Source organism: Bos mutus, chromosome 4 (genome assembly GCF_027580195.1).
Source record: "Bos mutus isolate GX-2022 chromosome 4, NWIPB_WYAK_1.1, whole genome shotgun sequence".
In the NCBI taxonomy this organism is placed as follows: domain Eukaryota; kingdom Metazoa; phylum Chordata; class Mammalia; order Artiodactyla; family Bovidae; genus Bos; species Bos mutus.
In genome coordinates, this window is record NC_091620.1 from 32,211,549 (window position 1) to 32,236,208 (window position 24,660).

At 39.5% G+C, this 24,660-nt stretch overlaps 1 protein-coding gene across 13 annotated transcripts in view; it reads left to right on the forward strand.

Annotated features, from left to right (window-relative positions):
* CADPS2 (calcium dependent secretion activator 2) overlaps positions 1-24,660 on the forward strand; it is a 585,913-nt gene that overhangs the window by 407,895 nt on the left and 153,358 nt on the right. For all 13 annotated transcript variants that reach the window (XM_070369312.1, XM_070369316.1, XM_070369317.1 and 10 more), the window contains 2 exons: positions 765-901; positions 3,203-3,390. In XM_070369312.1, coding sequence (XP_070225413.1) covers positions 765-901; positions 3,203-3,390 — 325 coding nt within the window. The remainder of the gene's footprint in view (positions 1-764; positions 902-3,202; positions 3,391-24,660) is intronic.

Sequence of the window (24,660 nt, forward strand, 5' to 3'; positions counted from 1 at the left end):
TGTGTGGCTCGCTGTCTCTATCGTTAGTAAAGGACTCACACTGAAGACTTTGACAAAACATACCATTAATGAAGGCAATCATAAAAGCTTGCCTTTTGATAAACCCGCAGGGTCTACAGGCGTTGAAAGATGCAATCTGTGAAGAACAATAAATTTGGGCCTTTGATTGAAGTGCCATTTGGGACGTTGTGCTTTGTCTGCATATTTGCACAAGCATGATGTTCCCTTTTTCATGTCTCTTAAACTTGAAGCCTGGAAGCATTCATTGCCATTCCTACATTAAAGTTGGTCCCATTAAAAGCTCCCTACAAAAAAAAGGCTGGAAGTGATCCAGCTGAAGCAAGTGTGTTCATTTCTGCCCTAGTTTGCCATTTGGAAAGCAGGCTTCTAGCAATCGTTGTCATTTTTTTTTTATGAATAGACCTGGGCTGTTTTCCAGCTCAGTAAATATATACTTAAAATGTATCAACTTTTCTTAATATTGGGGTGGGGTGGGATTATTTCTGTGGTAGATATTTGAAGTAGCTTTGAATGAAAATAGAATTTCCTCCTTCCAACTGATTGGCAGGTTTTTCCCTGACATTTTTATTTAGGCTACAAAAAATATTGTATTTTATGGTTTTTGCTGAATTCATGGCCTCATACTTTATGTAGTGCAAAGTATTTATCTGTTATGAGACATTCATTTTGTGTTGTTCAAAAACCTCATTTTCTATTATTATTAAACCAGAAAAATAAAGGTTCATGCTTTTCTGAATTCACAGACGCAGACCGTTTTCAGAAACATGGTATGGATGAGTTTATTTCTGCGAACCCCTGCAAGCTGGACCACGCCTTCCTGTTTAGAATACTCCAGAGGCAGACTTTGGATCATAGGCTGAATGATTCCTATTCTTGCTTGGTTAGTACAAACCTATCTCATCCCCTATAGGTTAGAGTGAGAGATTTTTTAAAGTGAGAAATACTTGTTATGGGGCAGCCTTTTATCCCTGACTCATTTAATAACTATAGTTGGAGTTAGGGATAAAGGATTCCAATCAATTGCTTCCCAATTTGAAAATTATACACTTGAAGATCACTGCTGTGCCACTTAATAGCCAGGAGAAAAGACTTCGAACAGACGCTGAACTGTGGTTTCTTGGTCCCTCTGGAGAGGTGGAATGAAAATAGAAGGCTTTACTAAAGACTAAAAAAATAACTTCTGATAGTATTTACTAACACCTATACAGACATTTTAAGGTTTAAATTCTGCTCACCAAATGGTGATACCATTCATGTCTCTCTCTCATTCCTACAAAGACTACCTAAGTGACAGGGGAGAGTAACCGTGTAATACACAACATTATGACGGCTGTGTGTAACAGAGGAAAGCTTTAGTTTCATCTAACCCTCCAAAAATAATTGGAATTACTTTATTTAAAAAAAACACATTAAGAGTAGCTAAACTGCTACTTTTTGTTTAAACCAGCAAAAATTTGGAATGCAAGGTATAATTTACAATTAGAAGGGAAGGAATCCTTGACTCCTTAGAATGTGTGCATTGAACTATAGCCTAAAAATCTCTTGTGCCTTTAAATCCAAAGATTTATTTTGTTGGTGGCAATTCCTCTGAAATTCCTCTGGCCAGAATCTTCATGTTTCTATCACCACTTAGTCTCTTGGCTACTGAACATGGTAGCTGCATGCAATACAGTTGCACTGTCTTTAAGATTTTAGACCGGACATACTCTAAGCTCATCAGAGATGTTTCAACAGACAGGAAGAAATGGAACAACTTACTGCCATGATTATGCTGATGTTCATTAATTCGTTTATAGACTCACTATTAAGTACGTGTTATTCAGCATGCAGTTGTGTAGCTTAAACCCAATCCAGCCCAAACTTTATAATTAGATGGAGAGTAAAAAACAAGTCATCACAAAACCCTCATCTGTGTTTCCAGGGACAAGCACACATAGATTGATCATCAACAGGAACGCTTTCCTCTTGGATTCCACTCCATGGGGTTAGTTCTTGAAATGTCAGAAAGTCGCTTTGACCATGTGGATGACCTCACAGGCCACATGGAGTGTGAGGAGAACACTACAGTGTATTCAACTGGACCTAGAGGGCAGGTGTGGTTAGAAAGAGCATTTGAGCTCAAGATGACCCTGGATGTTAACAGGGCTCAGCAGCTGATTTGCACTGTGGTCTTGAGCAATTCTCTGAGCACCTCTCAACTTCAGCTTCTGTATCTATAACATGGAATCATGATAACTAGTATGCATGATAGTTCTAAATATTAAAGATATATACAGTGTGTCTAGTACATAGTACTAGTGCCTTCACCACACCACAGTATTATTCCAGTATTTTTTTCTCCTCTTCCTTCTTTTAAAAATTTTTATTGAATTTTAGTGCATTTTATTTTTATCTCATCTTTCTGCATTTCACACTCTTCTTTTTCTTCTCTTTCGTGATTATACTGCCCCTTTTGAAAACTCTCCATACCCCCCCTTCTTTCTCTTTTTTAATCTTGAATTAATCCAAAAAATCCACTGAAATACTTTGTAAACTGACTCTCCCTAACCTGGCCCTCTCTTGTTAGCCAAGCTCATATACCCACCCTAACATCTCTTTTCAAGAGAACCAGAAACTACTGCTGTAAGACATTAACTTTGTTCTATTTGTCACTGAAAGATAGTAGAGTGAGAACAATATCCAAACTATTTAAATACCAAAATAATAATTTAAATACCACTGCTAAACCTTACTGAAATTCTCTCAGTTCACGTTATACAGTGCTTTTGGAAACTAGGTGATTTCAGTTATCGGGTCTGCATTGCCATTTTCTTTTTAATTGATTCATATAGAGATTGAAGTCTGTTGGAAGGTTATTCTTTGCAACCCACATTTTAGATGCCATGAATAAATTTGACTAATTGTGAGTGACGGTGGAGAAGAGCAGGTTGCCCCTGCCTCTTTGTGGCAGTAAAGAGAGGATGGTGTTAAGCTGTCAGTGGCCCAAACCAGTTCCCAAACTGATGGCATTTGCTGTTTTAAAAACAATATGAAACATACTGCTAATAGAAAAAAAATTGTCAAAAGACACTGTAACGCATTTTCTGTTTACAATACCTAATAGTGCCTAATAGTGCAGAAAACTGAATTCTGGTACAGAAAAAATAATAATTTTTTTCTGTTGTTGTTCTTCCTTTTGCAGGGCTGGTTTAGCCCTGGCCAGGTCTTTGTGTTGGATGAGTACTGTGCCCGTTACGGCGTGAGGGGCTGTCACAGACATCTCTGCTACCTTACAGAACTAATGGAACATTCGGAAAACGGTGCTGTCATTGATCCAACCCTGCTCCATTACAGCTTTGCATTCTGTGCCTCTCATGTGCATGGCAACAGGTATTTTTACTTGCAAACACACAGTGAAATGTGGAGGGTTGAACTTGGGAAGAGAGAAAAACGTGCTTTGCCATCATCACCTAGTAACAGATTTTAAATAGCAAACACTTCTTGCAAGAGGGAAAAAAAAAAACAACCCACAAAGGAAAAATGTACATCAATATGCTGTTGATTTAGGTGGGCTGCACTTTATGTTTCTTTTTGCCATTAAAACCACTTGAAACACAGAGTATCTGTGAGATTAGAAGTTGCCTTTTAGTTCTTACGCACCACCTAGTACTAGGCTCTGCCTAGCTTGAGTGTCCTCTGGATTTCTATTGTAATGCATATATATGTCTGGGTAGGGTTTGTGGGCAGGTTTGTGAATACCTAATGATTCTTGCTTTTCCATGGTGGAATGTGTTCATTGATAAAGCAAGATAAATAATCGGTTGATGTAGGTCTCCTCCCAGCCCCTTCACTGATCCACACTTGAAGAACAGGTATCCCCTTTTAGCACTCTGAGCCAGTGACCTCACCTCTTGTTTTACCAAAATAGCAAAATATCATGTTATGCAGGCCCCCACAACTATGTATCTCTGAACTTAGGTCTTTCTTTTATATTATTTACTCTCTTCTCCCAGGCTCTTTCCAGGGAAACTCTGCTAGCGGGGGCTCCTCCTGTAAAGGAGGTAGCTCTTATCATTGTACCTTGCCTCAACCATTCTTTCATCGTCACCTCTTTATTTTCTTTATATATATGTACTGTGCCGGGTCTTAGTTGCAAGCTCAGTGGTTTTGACACACTTGGGCTTGGTTGCCCCCAGACATGTGGGATCTTAGTTCTCCAACCAAAGATCAAATCCACATCCCCTGCATTGCAAGGCAGATTCCTAACCAACTAGACCACCAGGAAAGTGCCTATCTCCCTCTGTTTTATTTCCATTCTTCCCACAAGCCTAAGCCTCACAACATAACAGAACAATAACACTAACTATGTGAGGGAGGGCAAGCTGCTTCATCTAGTTGTGTCTCCACTTACCTGTCTCTAAGAAAGAATAGTATCTCTCTCAGAAATCATCAGTTGTGATAGAGATTCATCAAGCACTTAGAACAGTGCCTGGCTTGGGAGTGGTGAAAAGAATGTTCAGTTCAGTCGCTCAGTCGTGTCCAGTTCTTTGTGACCCCATGGACTGCAGCACGCCAGGCCTCCCTATCCATCACCAACTCGCGGAGTTTACTCAAACTCATGTCCATTGAGTCCATGATGCCATCCAACCATCTCATCCTCTGTCGTCCCCTTCTCCTCCTGCCTTCAATCTTTCCCAGCATCAGGGTCTTTTCCAATGAGTTAGTTCTTCGCATCAAGTGGCCAAAGTATTGGAGTTTCAGCTTCAGCATCAGTCCTTCCAATGAATATTCAGGACTGATTTCCTTTAGGATAGACTAGTTGGATCCCCTTGCAGTCCAAGGGACTCTCAAGAGTCTTCTCAACACCACAGTTCAAAAGCATCAATTCTTTGGCGCTCAGCTTTCTGTATAGTCCAACTCTCACATCCATACATGACCACTGGAAAAACCATAGCCTTGACTAGAAGGACCTTTGTTGGCAAAGTAATATCTCTGCTTTTTAATATGCTGTGTAGGTTGGTCATAACTTTTCTTCCAAGGAGCAAGCATCTTTTAATTTCATGGCTGCAGTCACCATCTGCAGTGATTTTGGAGCCCCCCCAAAGAAAAGCATGTTAAGGGATAGTTTACATTGTCTAAGTATGATTATCCTGTCAAGCTACCTTTCCATTGTTCTCTTCATCTTCCCCACAAAACTCCTCTCACCATTTCCCCCATTTGGCTCCCAGCTCCTCACTTTGCTGGTGAGCTTACTTGAAATGGATCTCCTTCTCCAGCTCCTCCCTCTTTACTCTCATGGGAAAGTCAGTGCTATGGAATTCATAAGTCCCTGTGCTTCTGGTAAAGGTTGCTCATTTTCCCCAATGTAGCTATTTCAGCTCTCCTCTTTTTATTTTTTTTTCTGCCACTTCTTTTTTTAATAATTTCTGTTTCTCTAGACCCCCAGTGTGGCATGGTGTTTTGTTTTTATATCTGTTCTTGAACTTGCTCTCTTGTCCTGAAAATTTTTTTCTACTTCAGTGAAAAATTCTACCTTTGTGGTCTTGCTGTGGTCTTCCACAGCTTTAATGCTGACCTCTCTTTATACAGATAATGCCAACTAAATTATTCTCTTAAGCTATCGGTCTCTTATCTACAACTGGCAGCTTGACTATTCTGCTGCTGCTTTAAAGTCTCCATGTTTAAACTTAAATCCATCATCTCATGAAGCCAGCTCCTATACCTCTCCGAGCTCCTAGCAGAGTGCCTGACAAAAAGTAACACCTGAGCACAAAATCTAAGTGTTCAGTAAATGTTTGATGAAGGAATGAATGACTTTATTATTTGTGTTAATGTCTCCTCCAGTTACAGCCTATCCACCTTCCATTCGTCTTTTCCTTTTCCTTCCCTGGTGGCTCTGCCTGCAATGTAAGAGACTTCAGTTTGATCCCTGGGTGGGGAAGATCCCCTCGAGAAGAGAATGGCTACCCCACTCCAGTATTCTTTCCGGGGAAATCCCATGGACAGAGGAGGCTGGCAGGCTACAGTTCATGGGGTCACAAGGAGTCAGACACTACTATGCAACTAACACTAACTACAGAGTTTAATCACTTTTCCTGTTACCCCAAATTAAACCCTCTGCACTCAGCAAACTTTGAGGGATTGGGTGAGATGCCAGGGCAAGCATGAGACAGTCAGGATAACCGGATGACTAATCTTTGATAGGCAAAGTAAGGGGCTTTTGTAGTAAAAACTGTCTCTTCTCTCTCCCGGCTCTATCTTAATTCCTCCTGACCAATGGGTATCAAAAGTTAGGCCTCCAGGTTTAGGCAGCAGTCTGAAATGTAAGAGGACAAGAAGGTTGCTGTGAAATAGACAAGCCCAGAGAGCACAATAGGATCAGCATGTTTTAGTCATTAACACAGAAAGGTGAAATTAAAGTGAGAACATTACGTGGAAATTTTAGCTAATGTGCCCCCCAAAATGCATGTGTTTGAGACACATGTTAATGGAAAGTTACTGAGGTAACTGGGAGCTCCTGCCACCACATGGGAGGCAGCGTGATTTGAATCTGCAGGTTGCCATAGTTACTTCTATTCTACAAACTATCGTTTTTCTTACGATGGTACACCGTAAAGTGCAGTGTAAGGTATGTTTATATGTTCACACATACATTATACTTACTATTACACATTAAGGGCTTCCCTGGTGGCCCAGACTGTAAAGAATCTGCCTGCAATGCCAAAGACCCAGGTTCAGTCCTTGGGTCAGGAAGATCTCCTGGAGAAGGGCATGGGTACCCACTCCAGCATTCTTACCTGAAGAATTCCATGGACAGAAAGGTCTGGCAGGCTGCAGTCCATGGGGTCTCAGAGAGACATGACTGAATAACACTTCCATTTTTCATTACACATTAAATCCATTTTCCAGGTTAAAATGTGTACATATACAGGTATCCCTGGGTGAGGTTTTAGAATAGTCAGTTTCAATAGTCAGTAGTCAGTTTCTGATTCAGCATTTAGGTCAGATATATCTTAAGAAAAAAGAAAGGAAAGAGTATAGGTTTTAGGGAAATTTGAACCTCAGTTTAGGGTAAAATGTTCCAAGATAACCTTAAAGACATAATACTTACTATAATGTTTAGAGTCTAACAAATGTCACTCAGAAATGTCATGCTGTCACAGTAAAAGAAATAAGAGGCAGAAGATCTCTACTTGGTTCTACAAGGTTCAAGATCTCTACTTGAACCTTGGCTCTGAAACTTACAAACTGAGCCATGTTGCACAAATTATCTAATCTTTCTTAAACTGGGCATTATCATATGGAAAAAGGGAAACACTAAGGTGAAGATCCTGGGTAATTGCAAAGTACAATATCAATATGGATTGGACATTATTCTAATGTTTCCCTTTGTCAGCCAGCCAGAAGCATGTGAATTATGAGAGGAAAAAAAATGTGAAAAATAAGTAGTTATACAGGGCTTCCCTGGTAGCTCAGCTGGTAAAAATCTGCCTGCAATGCAGGAGACTCTGGTTCAATTCCTGGGTCAGGAAGATCCCCTGGAGAAGGGATAGGCTACCCACTCCAGTATTCTTGGGCTTCACTTGTGGCTCAGCTGGTAAAGAATCTGCCTGCAATGCAGGAGATCCTGGTTCAGTCCCTGGATTGGAAAGTTTCCCCTGGAGAAGGGAAACGCTACCTACTCCATATTCTGGCCGGGAGAATTCCATGGACTGTATAGTCCATGGGGTTGCAAAAAGTTGGACACAACTAAGTGACTTTCAGTTTCACTGCAGGCTCACTCGAAATATTTCAGTGTGTATGTAATTGCACTCTTAATTTCTTCACTGATAGAAGTTTCTGGATTTTAGCAACCTCCTCCTGTGAAAATAAACTTCTCTCATCCCTGTCTGTGGCGTCTGATATTTATCCAGACTTCCATTAAAAATACCGTCAATGTCAAGTCTGACTTTTCTACAGCATTGGCTAGATTCTCTTGTGATCATTTTTCCTTCTGTCAAGACACAGCCTCAAAAAGTCACTTTGCTCATTACCTAACCTGCCTCTGTCAAAAATTCAAAAAAAAGGAAGACAGTCTTTTGTTCAGGATGGACGCAAACGACAGCGGTGCTGTCTGGCTCGGAACCATTTCCAGGAGCCCGTGCTGTCACCAGGCACTCAGCACCGTAGGCGTGTGCATTCCCAGCAGACCCAGCATCTCTGAATAGCACTCTGAGTGTTTCAGGAGTAAGAGAATAGAGTTCAACAGAAGAGATCTGGCTGGTACTAAGACCCAAGGAAGAGAGAGAAAAGGAAAGGAAGACAGAGAAAAGTGAGTCAAGGACAGATAACCGACCCACTCCTGCAGGATGCAGCATGCTTGCCTCACATAGCCATGAAGAACACGGCCCCACCCGCAGCCTTGGCGCCACGCAGGGCTGTCAGCGAGGAGAAAAGAGACTTTCAGAGACAATGCCCATGGGGCAGAGTTCTAGGCTGATGTACGGGCTTAGGCATCCTGGTTTTGTGAGTCAGGCTGAGGGTGGAGAAACTAAAGCAAGAACACAGAGGGCTTTTGTGTCCCTGTTTGATGTGAGAGACGCAGCGGAGACCCTGACTCTTGTGTGATCTAGTAGGGCCATCTTTGAGCTGCTGTGTACCCGACAAAGGCCAGCTCAGCTGTGCAAGCTTTTCAAGTCCAGGGAGGACAACGTGACTGCAGTTTATGTGTAAAGCAATCCCTGCTTTCTGTGGATTCCAGATCATACCACAGAGTAGTACACAACCTTCACGGGTGTCAGTGAAATCATCATATTATGATACCTCTGTCTTCAGAGACGACATTTCCTCTTACCTGTCACTTCAGAAATCATGCCTCAACTTCCTGCCTCTCATTTTAGAGACAGGGGTGCACATTTGGAGTCAAATCATAGAAAATTGCCTCAAATAGTCTCATTGAGAATTTTCATTACCACGTCTTAATTCTGATCTTTTGATATATGACTTAGAGAAATTAAGTGTAAATATCACACCCATTATGACTCTAGAGACTGACTTCTGGGACAGGGGAGCAAGCAGATAAAATATCATAGCAAAGTGAAATTTATACCATGTGGCTGACCTGACAGATTTTATCCCAGGTGCTACATGTATAGAAGCAGAAAGGACAGTTAGCAATGAGGGCCTTTTAAATACACACTGAGGAACTTCATGGGAAATAGATGGGGAAACACTGGAAACAGTGTCAGACTTTATTTTTCGGGGCTCCAAAATCACTGCAGATGGTGACTGCAGCCATGTAAAAGATGCTTACTCCTTGGAAGGAAAGTTATGACCAACCTAGATAGCATATTGAAAAGCAGAGACATTACTTTGCCAACAAAGGTCCCTCTAGTCAAGGCTATGGTTTTTCCTGTGGTCATGTATGGATGTGAGAGTTGGACTGTGAAGAAAGCTGAGCACCGAAGAATTGATGCTTTTGAACTGTGGTGTTGGAGAAGACTCTTGAGAGTCCCTTGGACTGCAAGGAGATCCAACCAGTCCATTCTAAATGAGATCAGCCCTGGGATTTCTTTGGAAGGAATGATGCTAAAGCTGAAACTCCAGTACTTTGGCCACCTCATGCGAAGAGTTGACTCATTGGAAAAGTCTCTGATGCTGGGAGGGATTTGGGGCAGGAGGAGAAGGGGACGACAGAGGATGAGATGGTTGGATGGCATCACCGACTCGATGGACGTGAGTTTGAGTGAACTCCAGGAGTTGGTGACGGACAGGGAGGCCTGGCGTGCTGCTATTCATGGGGTTGCAGAGTCGGACATGACTGAGCGACTGAACTGAACTGAGGAACTATTATTGATTCTGTCAGAAACTATATTACAACCCAAATCTGCCTCAATCAGACTTTCCAACAGAAACTCCTACCCAACCTGGAGTTCAGTACCATTGATAATTATGCTTTTTAAAATAAGACAGAGTCAGAAACTGAGCAAGCTGGGGAGAGATCTACTATGTTGGAAAGAGTATTGAGCTAGCAGTCAGCACATCTGTCTTCTTACCCAGGTTCCCCCACTTTTGAACTATTTTTCTTGGAGCTATTGGTCCTGTCTGAGCTCATTTTCCCCGTCTGTTCCTTGTGACTAATATCATCAATTTTGCCTACCCCATACAGTTGCTAAATCGGTTAAATATGATTATGTAAACACTTTGTAAGTGATAGTATATCACTTAAATATCAAGCAGTGATATTTTGCATAGGGTATGGGACTTAAAGGGCTTCCCAGGTGGTACAGTGGTAAAGAATCTGTCTGCTGATGCAGGAGATTTAAGTTTGATCCTTGAGTCAGAAAGATCCCCTGGAGGAAGAAATGGCAACCCACTCTAGTACTCTTGCCTGGAAAATTCCCTGGACAGAAGACCTGGAGGGCTACAGTCCATGGGGTCACAAAGAGTTGCACACAACTGAGTGATTGAGTGTGCACACACACAAAGTAGTTAATAAGCTTTGGGGAATTTCTCTGTAAAAGACTAACAGTGCAGAGCTGGCCTTGAGAGTGGCATCAAGTAGCTCACTCTACACAAGTCTCAAGCAGGAAGATGAGAGTGGGAAAGCCTTAAATAGGTGCCTCACTTCATCTACTGTCCATGATCATTAGAAGGAGCCACAGGGAGGTTCTGGGATCTCCTCCCCCACATTCCATCCCAGCCCCTCCTGTTGCTGGAAAGCAGTGGGGGTCTAACAGGGCAGCCACATAGAAACAGCCAAAGCAGGAACCAGGTACCCCATTACCCAGGGTAAGTAAGTTACCATACTGCACCTTGCAGCAGGAATTACCAAGGTCACCTAATCAATTTTCTTTCTTGTCACTCCACACCATTCATGCACAGCAAACAACTCCTTTTTTTTCCCCCTAAAGCAATGCATTAAATAGCCTACTGAACATAGATCATTGCAGAAGAAATAAGGCAAAGGGATTTTTCAGTATGCCTTAGAATAGCAGTCCCCAAATTTTTTGGCACCAGGGACTGGTTTTGTGAAAGATAATTTTTTTCCACAGACTGAGGGGATATAAGCCATGGGGAGCAGCTGTAAAAACAGATGAAACTTCTCTCACTCACCCACTGATCACCTCCTGCTGTGCAGCCCAATTCCTAGCAGGCTATGGACCAGTATCGTGGGTTGGGGAACCCTGTATTAGAATATAGATCAAGTTAACAATGAAGAGAAACAAGAGCTGCTTTTCTGGTGCAGCAGAAAGTTTAGGACTTTTCAAGCCTTTTAGCATCTAAAATATGGAAGAGAGTTTGAGGTCTCAAGTTGGATCTCAGTGTGGTTTTCTAACATACTAATGTTTTTAAAGAATATAGTGTGTGATGCTATTGCATTAAAAACAATCCAGTGAAACAAAAAAAATATATATATATCCATCCAAACCATTTGTTACCACTATTGCATGTCAGTTTGGTACTTTAACACTGTATTGTATATGTATACTAACCCATGAGTTCATAGTGATGTCTCTGCCTCCAATCCAGTACCCCAGAGTTCATAGTAACCATCCTTTTTTGCTTATATGTAACTTTTCCCTTTAGCAGTGGGAAACTTGGCTTCCACCATCCCATTCATTTACTTTTTAGTTCAGTCCCAGTATATGTGAAAAGCAGTTTCAAAATCCACCAACTGTACTTTGTGTACAGGTCCTGCAGGACCATTGAGCTTAGAGTTTCCAATCAAAACTGTTTTCCAAGGTTCAATATGACACTTCCTTTCCTCCCTCACTCTCTAGTGAGGTTCTGTCATACAATACAGTTCGAGTCATGTGCACAATATGCATTCCATCCTAGGGTCCTTCAGCATCCTAGTTGATATAGAATTTTTTTTTTTTTTTTTACACTTATACCCATCACTTCATGGGAAATAGGTGGGGAAACAGTGGCAGACTTTATTTTTGGGGGCTCTAAAATCACTGCAGATGGTGATTGCAGCCATGAAATTAAAAGACGCTTACTCCTTGGAAGGAAAGTTATGACTAACCTAGATAGCATATTCAATAGCAGAGACATTACTTTGCCAACAAAGGTCCATCTAGTCAAGGCTATGGTTTTTCCAGTAGTCATGTTTGGATGTGAGAGTTGGACTGTGAAGAAAGCTGATCACCGAAGAATTGATGCTTTTTTTTTTTTTTTTATTCTTCCAATTTTATTTTATTTTTAAACTTTACATAATTGTATTAGTTTTGCCAAATATCAAAATGAATCCGCCACAGGCATACATGTGTTCCCCATCCCGAACCCTCCTCCCTCCTCCCTCCCCATACCATCCCTCTGGGCCGTCCCAGTGCACCAGCCCCAAGCATCCAGCATCATGCATCGAACCTGGACTGGCAACTCGTTTCCTACATGATATTTTACATGTTTCATTGCCATTCTCCCAAATCTTCCCACCCTCTCCCTCTCCCACAGAGTCCATAAGACTGTTCTATACATCAGTGTCTCTTTTGCTGTCTCGTACACCGGGTTATTGTTACCATCTTTCTAAATTCCATATATGTGCGTTAGTATACTGTATTTATGTTTTTCCTTCTGGCTTACTTCACTGTGTATAATAGGCTCCAGTTTCATCCACCTCATTAGAACTGATTCAAATGTATTCTTTTTAATGGCTGAGTAATACTCCATTGTGTATATGTACCACAGCTTTCTTATCCATTCATCTGCTGATGGACATCCAGGTTGCTTCCATGTCCTGGCTATTATAAACAGTGCTGCGATGAATTGATGCTTTTGAACTGTGGTGTTGGAGAAGACTCTTGAGAGTCCCTTGGACTGCAAGGAGATCCAAGCAGTCCATTCTAAAGGAGATCAGTCCTGGGTGTTCCTTGGAAGGAATGATGCTAAAGCTGAAACTCCAGTACTTTGGCCACCTCATGTGATGAGTTGACTCAATTGAAAAGTCTCTGATGCTGGGAGGGATTGGGGGCAGGAGGAGAAGGGGACGACAGAGGATGAGATGGCTGGATGGCATCACTGACTCGATGGACGTGAGTCTGAGTGAGCTCCGGGAGTTGGTGATGGACAGGGAGGCCTGGCGTGCTGTGATTCATGGGGTCGCAAAGAGTCAGACACGACTGAGCGACTGAACTGACTGACTGATACAGTAAAGTTCACTCTTTTGCTATATGGTTCTTACAGTTCTGTCAGTCTTGACAGATACATTGAGTCATCTATTCACTACCCTAGTGCCAGTTCTGTCACCTTAAAAGTTCCCCTGTGTGCTCCCTTCTATAGTCAACCATTTCATTAAATTTTGTCTTTATTATTCCTTCCTTCTACTTTCTTGGATTATTTTTTTCTACCTTCCTAAATTAACTAATTAAATTCCTAAATTTAACTCATTAATATCATCTTTTCTTCTTTTTCTAAAATAAGTATTTAAGGTTCAATTTCCACTAAGTACTGCTTTTATTACATATATGCATTTTGATAATGTATCTGATTAAAATTCATTGTAAGTAATTCTAACTTTCCATTATAATTTCTTCTTAGACACACAGTTATTTATATTTTAGAATTTCTACAAAAGTGAATCTCTTTTGGTTAGAAACTTGAAAATTGATTTCTAACTTAATTTCTTTGTGTTCAGAGACTGTAATCCATGTGATATTGATTATTCATAACTAGAGACTCCTTTATGGCCAATTATGTGTTAAATATTATAAATGTTTCATCTTGCTTGAAAAATATATATATTTTATAGCTTGGTGGGGCAAGCAGGAGTTGTGTGGTTCAAATCTTCCAAACTCTTACTGATTTTTTGTGTACTTGATCTGTAAGGTTATAACCAAGGTGAATGGAAAGCTGCCACTACAGTCGTGGTTTCTTCCTCTGCTTCTACCAATTTTTGCTTTCTAATTTTAGGCTGTTTATTAGGTACTTTCAGGTTTAAAAATTATTAAATCTTCTTGGCAAATGGCAATTATTCTCATGATTTAGTGACCCCTTTCATAATTAATAATGCATTTTACATTAAAGTTTCTTTAGATGGTATTAGCATAGCCTTCTTTAGGCATTTGTCTGATATATGTTTATTTTTTTAGTGTCATATTGACACTGCTGTACTCTTACATCTTATAAATAGCAAACTAGATTCTGATTTAATTATCTAGTGTAATAATTTCTATTTTTAATCATTTTAGTTCATTTATGATTATCAGATGTATTGATATAAGTAAATGCATTTCTACCATTTTATTTGAGACTCTTTTTGGCTCATGTTTCTAAGTTTTCTGTTTCTTTATTGCTTCCTTTTTGTTTCATACAGGTTATTTTCTTTTTTTTTTGTTTCCTCCTCATTTACAGTTTTCACCATTTGAGATTTTATCTTGTATATTGCTAAAATTTTAAATCTTACATTAATCAGCAAATTTCCTCTCATTCTGGAGAGCGGAGAGTGCAGAGGCCTTAGAATATTTGTGTGTGACTTAACACCCTAATGCTGTCTAGTAGTTTAATTTTATCCTTACTTGTTTTCTAATCTTAAGCATTAGACATTATTTTTATTGCTTTTATTATTTGATACTCAATACTTGCTTCAATTTAGAAATTACATTTTTCCCAAAGTATATTATTAAAATAGAATACCTATAGATCATGAATTTTTATTTGGAGTTATCTTTGTTTCATTGACATTTTTGAAAGAAAATTTTGCTTGTTATACATTCTACTTTGTTATTTTCTCTCCAAACTTTGAAGGTAGCACTCCATTTTCTTCTGGCTTCCTTTGTTAAGAAGGCTTCATTACCATTCTTTGAAGGGGAATTTAACTTAAGACTTTTAAGATTATTTTGATTTTTTATGTTTTGTGGATTAACTGTTGTATGACTACATGTGGATTTCTTTTTAAAGAATTCTGTTTGGGATTTCTGTGGATTTCTGATCCACATGCCCTGATATTGGGTAGGTATAAATTTCTTGTGGAATTTTACCTTGATTGGAATATGAAGATCCATGCTTGTCATCAGTTCTGGAATATTGTAATCTCTTTAAGTATTGTCTCCCTCTAAACTTGCTCTCTCTTCAATGCCAATTAACCATGTATTAGGCATTTTATCTTCTATATCTCTGAATATGTCTAATATATATTCTATCTACTTATTTCTCTAGCTTCATTCTGTGTAATATTTTTAGTTCTATCTTCTAGTTCAGAACTCAGCAAATTTTTTCTATAAAGGGACAGATAGTAAACATAGGAAATATTTTGGACTTTATGGGCAATATTGTGTCTATCACAGTTATTTTACTCTTCCTGTAGAGCAAAAGGAGTCAATGAACAGTATGTAAATGAATGAGTGTGGCTTGTGTTCTGTACAAATTTTATTCACAAATATAGGTGGGAGGTTGTAGTTTGCTGACCCTTACTCTACTTCCACATTTCTCAGTAAGCTGTGACATCTGCCTTTTGATCCACTCATTAATTGTTAACTTCCATTTTCTAGGTGTGTTTATCTATTGTTTCTGCTGATGTTTTTGCCATGGTCACTGTTTGCTTATACTGCTAACACTTTTTGTAGTAAGCACATATTCTTGGATTAATCTGAGGAAATTCTAATTCAAGGCCCAGGTTGAGAATGCTTTCTTCCCAAAAGGACTTGCTATTGTTTTCACTTAGTGATACAGGAGCTCTCTTATTTTTCATCTTAGAAATTCCTCGATTGCATGGGTGGTACCCAGTTTATGAAGCATATTCATAAACCCAGGTACCCAGGCATATTCTCAGGAATGACTCTTTTTATTCAGTCTATGGATGTGGTAGAAACAGACTGATTTCCTTGTTTGCTCTCCTTTGCAAGGATATTTATTTTCTAGCCCATCCTTTCACTGATGGTATAGCCCATTCAAGCATCCCATTTTTTGCAAGCATCTCAGGTTCAGCAGCCCCTAGAGATGGTCTCTCGGAGAAGGCAATGGCACCCCATTCCAGTACTCTTGCCTGGAAAATCCCATGGACGGAGGAGCCTGGTGGGCTGTAGTCCATGGGGTCGCTAAGAATCGGACACGGCTGAGTGACTTCACTTTCACTTTTCACTTTCATGCACTGGAGAAGGAAATGGCAACCCACTCCAGTGTTCTTGCCTGGAGAATCCCAGGGACGGGGGAGCCGGTGGGCTGCCGTCTATGGGGTCACACAGAGTCGGACACGAATAAAGCAACTTAGCAGCAGCAGCAGCAGCAGAGATGGTCTCTGACTCATGGTGCATCCATCCCCTTGAATATAGCCATGAAAGTGAAAGTCGCTCAGTTGTGTATGACTCTTTGTGACCCCTTGGACTATATAATCCATGGAATTCTCCAAGCCAGAATGCTGGAGTTGGTAGCCTTTCCCTTCTCCAGGGGATCTTCCCAACCCAGGGATCAAACCCAGGTCTCCCACATTGCAGGCAGATTCTTTACCAGCTGAGCCACAAGGGAAGCCCAAGAATACTGGAGTGGGTAGCTTATCCCTTCTCCAGCGGATATTCCCAACCCATAAATCAAATGGGAATCTCCTGCATTTCAGGCAGATTCTTTACCGTCTGAGCTGTCAGGGAAGCCCCGAACATAGCCGTAGACCTCCCTGAAATTGACAGTTGCCTCTAAAGCAGCTCTGGTGTTCACATTCCCCTTCAGTTTCAGCTCCTAGTTCATTTTTTATTTTCCTGCCCTTAGGAAAATTTTCTCCTTTTTTGTAAGTATAAGATAACACTTAACAATATACCTATATTTTTATTCAGTGTTTAGGTGCTTCGCAATGAAGAGGGATTTTTGGAGTATCGTGTCAGTCTACTAGGAGCAAAAATTATATGATAAAACTTGCATTTTGAGAAAAATATTTGGATATCTCTAAGGAGAACCTCCTGAAATCTTCTCCCTAATCCTTCTATTTCAAGCAGCACCTGATTAACTGCTGCTCATACATTGCATCTCTGCTTAAATATCATTCCTAAACTACATCCTTACCTAAAATTCAAATTATAACAGAACTTTGTGTTTATGTCCTTCTTAATGTAAGGTACACTTACTGTCTGATTTTTCTGTTTTGTGCCTTTCCCTATTATAAACTCTGCTAAGGCAGGGGACATTTCTGTTAGCTTTGTATTTTGTCACCAGGACCTGGACAGTACTCAGTAAATATTCATTGAGTAAGTTAAATGAATGACATTGGACCATCTATTTACAGATTTTATAGATGACATGTTGGAACACTTCATAAATACAGCTCACAATTAAGTGTTCTTAATGAATCAATTACAGTGAATTTTATGGCCCTTGGAAAGACCCCATATAACCATCAATATTGTGTCATTTTGCTGCATAGAAATCAATGACTTAAAACAATGAAATACCCTTTAATATATATAATTGAAAGTGATTATAACAAATGATAAAAGACCACAGTTGATAAGGTCAGAGGGAAATTAATAATTCCATGTGCTATGGGTCAGAATGTAAGCTGATAAGTGCTTTCTTAAGAAGCAGTTTTGTGATATATATCAAATGCCTACAAATGTCATCTTATTTGTCTTAACTCAGGCTACCATGACAAAATATCATAGACTACGTGGCTTAAAGAACAGAAATGTATTTTCTAACAATTCCAGAGACTAGAAATCTGAGTTCAGGATGCCAGTGTGCTTGGGTTCTGAGGAAGACCCTCTTCCTAATTTGCAGATGATTGCCTTCTCTCTGTGTTCTTACAGAAGAGAGAGAGAAAGACTCATTCTTCCTCTTTAACAAAGCAACCAATCCAATCAGATTTCTATCCCAGCCCTAAGACCTCATTCCACCTTAAGTACTACCTAAAAGACCTGTCTCCAAATACAGTAATATTGAGGGTTGGCACTACAGCTTGTAAATTTTTAGGGAAATGCATTTTGATCCATAGCACCATTTAACCCAACAATATACTTTCAGGAATTTATCCCACGGAAACAATCAGAGCTTAAAAATATGTAGTGTAAGATTGGTTATTGCAGCTGTATTTATGGTCATAAAAATGGAAAAAGTCTAAATTTCTACTAATGGAATATTGAATAAATAGATTGTGGTATATCCATATAATGAGATACCAAAGTTCCACTAAAAAGCATATCTTAGGATATTTAAATGATGTGAGAAAATGTTTATACTTCATTAAAAGAATCTAATTATACATCAGAATGTGTAGTATATGTATAGATTTATAGAAAGAAGACTGGGTTATATTTACAAAATGGCATTATCAGTTGTTTCTGATTGGAGCATTTACAAAAATTTTTGTCTTTGTTTTTTTCTGAATTCTCCCAAATTATGATGTCTATATAGTTCTTTAATTTTTTAAAAAAGTGAAGCAACTGATAAATAACTAATCTCAAAAATATACAAGCAACTCCTACAGCTCAATTCCAGAAAAATAAATGACCCAATCAAAAAATGGACCAAAGAACTAGACATTTCTCCAAAGACATACAGATGGCTAACAAACACATGAAAAGATGCTCAACATCACTGATTATCAGAGAAATGCAAATCAAAACCACAATGAGGTACCATTTCACGCCAGTCAGAATGGCTGCAATCCAAAAGTCTACGAGCAATAAATGCTGGAGAGGGTGTGGAGAAAAGGGAACCCTCTTACACTGTTGGTGGGAATGCAAACTAGTACAACCACTATGGATAACAGTGTGGAGATTCCTTTAAAAACTGGAAATAGAACTGCCATACGACCCAGCAATCCCACTTCTGGGCATACACACTGAGGAAACCAGAATTGAAAGAGACACGTGTACCTCAATGTTCATCGCAGCACTGTTTATAATAGCCAGGACATGGAAGCAACCTGGATGTCCATCAGCAGATGAATGGATAAGAAAGCTGTGGTACGTATACACAATGGAGTATTACTCAGCCATTAAAAAGAATACATTTGAATCAGTTCTAATGAGGTGGATGAAACTGGAGCCTATTATACAGAGTGAAGTAAGCCAGAAGGAAAAACAGAAATACAGTATACTAACGCATATATATGGAATTTAAAAGATGGTAACGAGAACCCTGTATGTGAGTCAGCAAAAGAGACACAGATGTATAGAACAGTCTTTTGGACTCTGTGGGAGAGGGAGAGGGTGGGATGAATTTGGGAGAATGGCACTGAAACATGTATAATATCATATATGAAATGAGCCGCCAGTCTAGGTCCGATGCACTATACTGGATGCTTGGGGCTGGTGCACTGGGACGACCCAGAGGGATGATATGGTGAGGGAGGAGGGTTCAGGATGGGGAACACATGTATGCCTGTGGCGGATTCATTTTGATATATGGCAAAATCAATACAATATTTTAAAGTTACAAAATAAAAAATATTTTTAAGTTATTTTTAAAAATAATATTAGGTAATGATTAGATATAATACTTATATCAGAGAACACTGTTAACCTGAATTCTCTTTATTTTTATTTTAAAATCCTCTCAATATTTTATTTTTCTTTAACTCAGGAATTGTGTGCAATAATGATTTTAGTTTGGTTCTAGGAGAGACCAGTTATGAAATACTTGATAACTATCCTTTACTTGCCTGTCTATCACTACTTTACCATAAAAACTAAGCCACAAAATTGCATATCAAATTCCTGGTCTTTTTGTACAAGTATCTAAAACCTCCAAAGAAAATAGCATAAAGTTGGAAATTCAAATATGGAAAGGATTAGGATGGAGGAGGGTTTGGAAAAAGAGAATATGATTTTTAAATTTAATCTCCAAGATATTTGCACCTAGAAAATTGGTTTCTTCTATTTCAGTGAATGTATAGGTGTAGAGTTAATATCTGCTTCTAGATATTTAAAATTTCAGGGGAAGTGAAAGAACACTGATTGTGTATTGTATGGCCATCTAAGTGATATATCCTTTTGTCTGAAACAACAGGAGGTATTATAGGTTAGAGAACAAAAATGAGAGGTTACTGTTTTCTCCCTCAGCTTCTACCATTTCTCATTCTCGCACTGTGTCTTTTTTTTTTTTTTTTTTCATTCTGTTCACAAATGGATATTGGTGGGAAATACATGAAGTACAAAGTGACTTTTACCTGCTGTGCTGCAGGGAGAATTGACAATTCAGAAAGACCACCCTCCAGGTGTCTCTCCCCTTCTCACTCTCTCTGGTGGAAACCAGGATGTCATATATCCCTCATCAAAGAGGCCAGGTGAAAAGCAGCCAGTAAGAAACTCAGAGGCACCATGAACTTTATCATTTGCCTACTCTTTACTTGTAAAATATCTTTTACCACAAACCACCAAACTGCCAACATAAGCAAACTTCCTTAAGGAGTTGGGGAAGGAAGAGGTGTGTGAGGAGGGGAAAGGAAATCTCATCAATTTACCAGACTTTTCTATGCAGTATTAATTCCTGGGGTATTTATTCAACCCACAGATTTCCCAAGCACTCTGTTGCAGGTGGTATGCCCACTGCTAGAGATTATAAAGCAAAGGGCACATTTATCCTCTAAGTATCTAGATGCTGTCCTGATGATGAAAGTGCTTAAGGAAATAACCATAGGCCTGACCTTGTGGCTCAGTAATAAAGAATCCATCTGCCAATGCAGGAGACATGGGTTCAATCCCTGGTCTGGGAAGATCCCATATGCCTTGGAGCAACTAAGCCCAGGTGCCTCAGGTGTTGATTCTGTGCTGTAGAGCCAGGGAGCTGCAGCTATTGAGGCCACCTGCCACAACTACTGAAGCCCATGTGCCTTAGAGCCCTTACTCTGCAACAAGAGGAGCCGCTGCAATGGGAAGCCCAAGCACCACAACGAGAGAGCCGCCCCAGCTCATTGCAACTAGAGAAAGCCCGAGTGCAGCAACAAAGAGCCAGCACAGCCAAAAATAAATTTTTAAAAAGTTATAGAAAGAAAGAAAATAATCATAGAAATGTTATGGTTTTCACTAATAGCACAAATGCTCCTCATCCCCAAATGGTGTTTTTTAAGTGGTAATTGTGGGAAGATCCCATGATTGAATAATTCCGGATGCATCATTACAGCAAATTAAACCGATTCCTTTACTGTCAACCTTCTCAGGACTCAAGGTTGCCCTGGGAACCTCCAACAAGTTCTCATGATTTGTGGTATTCAAAAATAAAATATATGGGCTGTTTCACCCTTTTTCTTGGGGTTTGTCACAGAACCGTTGCTCCTTAAAATACGGTGGTAGCTGGTAAATCATCGTTACTCAAATTTGTGCAGATAAAATGGATATTAAAATGCCAGAATTTGTAGTGGTCTTACAGGCCTCTGAAATGTTGTATGATACTGAGAAAAAGGCTACAAAACACATAAACTGTCTGCTGTCCTGTCAAGGGAAGGGAAGCTACCAGATTAGTCCATGTCTGAACATTTAGGCAGGTCCCCTCTGTGATATTTTCTCTTCTGCTCGAACACCCAACTCTGCAACCCAGTTCTGTACACTTTTCCTCTTGGATCTTTCTTGAAATACAGTGGAATCATCCTTTCCCTTCATGGAAACTAATTTATTCCCTGAGCTACCCCAAAGGCCATCAGAGATTATAGAAAATGGATGGGTAATACTGTGCATCCCTCTTGTTCTGCAGTTGTCTTTTCAGAGAATCTGCCTCACTTTAGACCTTGGCTTAGTCAGTTAAGAATCGGCCTGCGATGCAGGAGACTGCAGTAATTCAGGAGACCCGGGTTCAATCCTTGTATTGGGAAGATCCCCTGGTGAACAAAATGGCAGTTCACTCCAATGTTCTTGCCTGGGAAATCCCATGGACAGAGGAGCCTGGCGGGCTATAGTCCATGGGGTCACAAGAGTCAGACAGGACTTAGTGACTAAACCACCACCTCACTTAGAGTTTACATTGCACTCATTATGGAAGGAATTTGTAATCATGACAAGATGTCACATATACAGAAAGGGTTCCGTTTGCTTTAAAGTGCTTAATGTGCCAGATTGATGGATAGTACAAGTATAAAATCCCTTAGTTCATGAAGGAATTGAGTGAAATTAATTTTACCGGCATTAATATGTGTATAGGATCTATTTTTTTGGATGAATCTGCCCTTCAAAAAAGGTATTCTGCGTGTATGTGTGCACACACAGGCATGCACACGTGCACACATATTGGCTTCTGTGAAAACAGAATGTGACCCATAGACAGATGTAAGATCAGTCTACTAAGCATGTATGAGTGGCAGAAAATTCTGTTGTATGATTGTTTTTTAAGAATCTTTCAGGTAATAATTAACATAGACACAACCACTCGTGGCATTCAGTCGCTTTTTATGTAATACCAGAAGGAAGTTCTATGTCATAATTCACTTGACAGTAAGTATCTTTTATTTTAAAAAGTATGTCTACTATTGAACTATGCTTTATAATTTATTCATATCTTAAACTTATTTCTCCTAACACTCTATTTTTATTAAAATCATGTAACTTCAATAACTACAGACCTCAGAAAAAAAGTGAAAATATGTATTAACGCTTGGTACATGAGCATACCCTTCCTTCTCATTGGAACCACTTTAATATATTAAGCAGAGAGTGAAACCCCAGTTAACATTCGAATTAGAAAACTGGTCTTCTTTGTTAGAATTTTAAATAACCACATTTTAACTTCATTATTGTCAATGTCAAAGAGGCAATGTTATTTTTACTTTTATTATCTCAGGGAAAAAAAATCTCTTCTTAAGATTTAAAGCGCTTCATTTTACTAATAATAGTGTTTAGGTAAACACTAAAAATTTTCTGCTTAGTATAAATGTACATTAACTTTTGTTAGAGATCTTTTTACCCAAAATTCTTGACTATAATTCCTGCTACTGTTTGCTTTTCAAAAATTTCCTATTTTACCTACTGTTATATGATGAAGACATTCCAAATAGTGCATGCCATAGTAATACTAATAAGTAATAATAATAATATATGTGATGTTATTAATTCATGAATTCTTATAATCCTATATAGCTGATATTTTCTATTCTACATTGCACTTATTCATATTTTTAGCATTTATATATTGAATGTTAACCATATGCCAACTACTGTTCAGGGCATTAGGACTGCAGCACAGAGGAGACAAATGTATAACATGTTAGACGACATCAGTCATCTAATACATAATGGCAAACAACAGAGAGGCCTGTGGCAATGGGAGACGACACTCTTACATCGGGTGGTTAGAGATGACCTCGTTAATCCTGAGTCATGTCACTAGAGATGAGAATGAAGGAAGTGAGAAAGCCACGGGTGTGCCTAGGGAAGGCTCCTGCACGGTGGAAGCTTCACATGAAAGGCCATGAGGCACGGGGCGCTTCCTGTGTTTGACAACTGGGGTAGGGAGGCCAGCATGGCTGCAGTGAAGGGACTAGCCTTGAGCAGGCAGAGAAGAGCAGAGTGGGCTTTTGGCTTTTACGATGAGTGTTACCTCTGCAGGGATATGACTCCTGCTTGAAAATGGCTCACAGGAGTGTGCAGCCAATACTCTGATAAAGAAAAGACTGAAAGAGAGAGACTGTGTTTGCCATAGTCATACTCAGGGGAGAGCCTGTGATGAATGACAGCAACAAGGGGAGCAGCAGAAGTGGTCAGGGTGGTCAGTTCTGAATAGGTTTTGAACATGTAGCTGACAAATTAATTTATAAACTGAGCTTGTAAAACTATTGTATTTTAAATCTCCCCTTACCCTGAATCTACTAGGTACATGTTCATAAATATGACTGGTTTGAGTCTCTCTCAAGGCTTCTGTGAGTACCTATGTTGTAATATACAAAACAGCAAATTTTAGGATTTCCTTTGTTAATGTCTGTTTTAATTGAATTACTGATGTGATAGTAGGTGTTTTAAATTGTAGTGATATTTAAGCTCTCTGCCTTATACAAGTAACAAAATGTACGATGTAAATAAGGGTGATATCTGATGGATCATTGAAAAAGCAAGAGAGTTCCAGGAAAACATCTATTTCTGCTTTATTAACTATGCCAAAGCCTTTGACTGTGGGGATCACAGTAAACTGTGGAAAATTCTGAAAGAGATGGGAATACCAGACTACCTGACCTGCATCTTGAGAAACCTATATGCAGGTCAGGAACCAACAGTTAGAACTGGACATGGAACAACAGACTGGTTCCAAATAGGAAAAGGAGTACGTCAAGGCTGTATATCTTCACCCTGCTTATTTAACTTCTATGCAGAGTACATCATGAGAAACTCTGGGCTGGAGGAAGAACAGGCTGGAATCCAGATTGCTGGGAGAAATATCAATAACCTCAGATATGCAGAAAACACCACCCTTATGGCAGAAAGTGAAGAAGAACTAAAGAACCTCTTGATGAAGATGAAGGAGGAGAGTGAAAAAGTTGACTTAAAGCTCAACATTCAGAAAACTAAGATCATGGCATCCAGGCCATCAATTCATGGCAAATAGATGGGAAAGCAGTGGAAACAGTGGCTGACTTGATTTTTCTGGGCTCTAAAATCACTGCAGATAGTGATTGCAGCCATGAAATTAAAAGACGCTTACTCCTTGGAAGGAAATTTATGACCAACCTAGACAGCATATTAAAAAGCGGAGACATTACTTTCTCAACAAAGGTCTTTCTAGACAAGGCTATGGTTTTTCCAGTAGTCATGTATGAATGTGAGAGTTGGACTATAA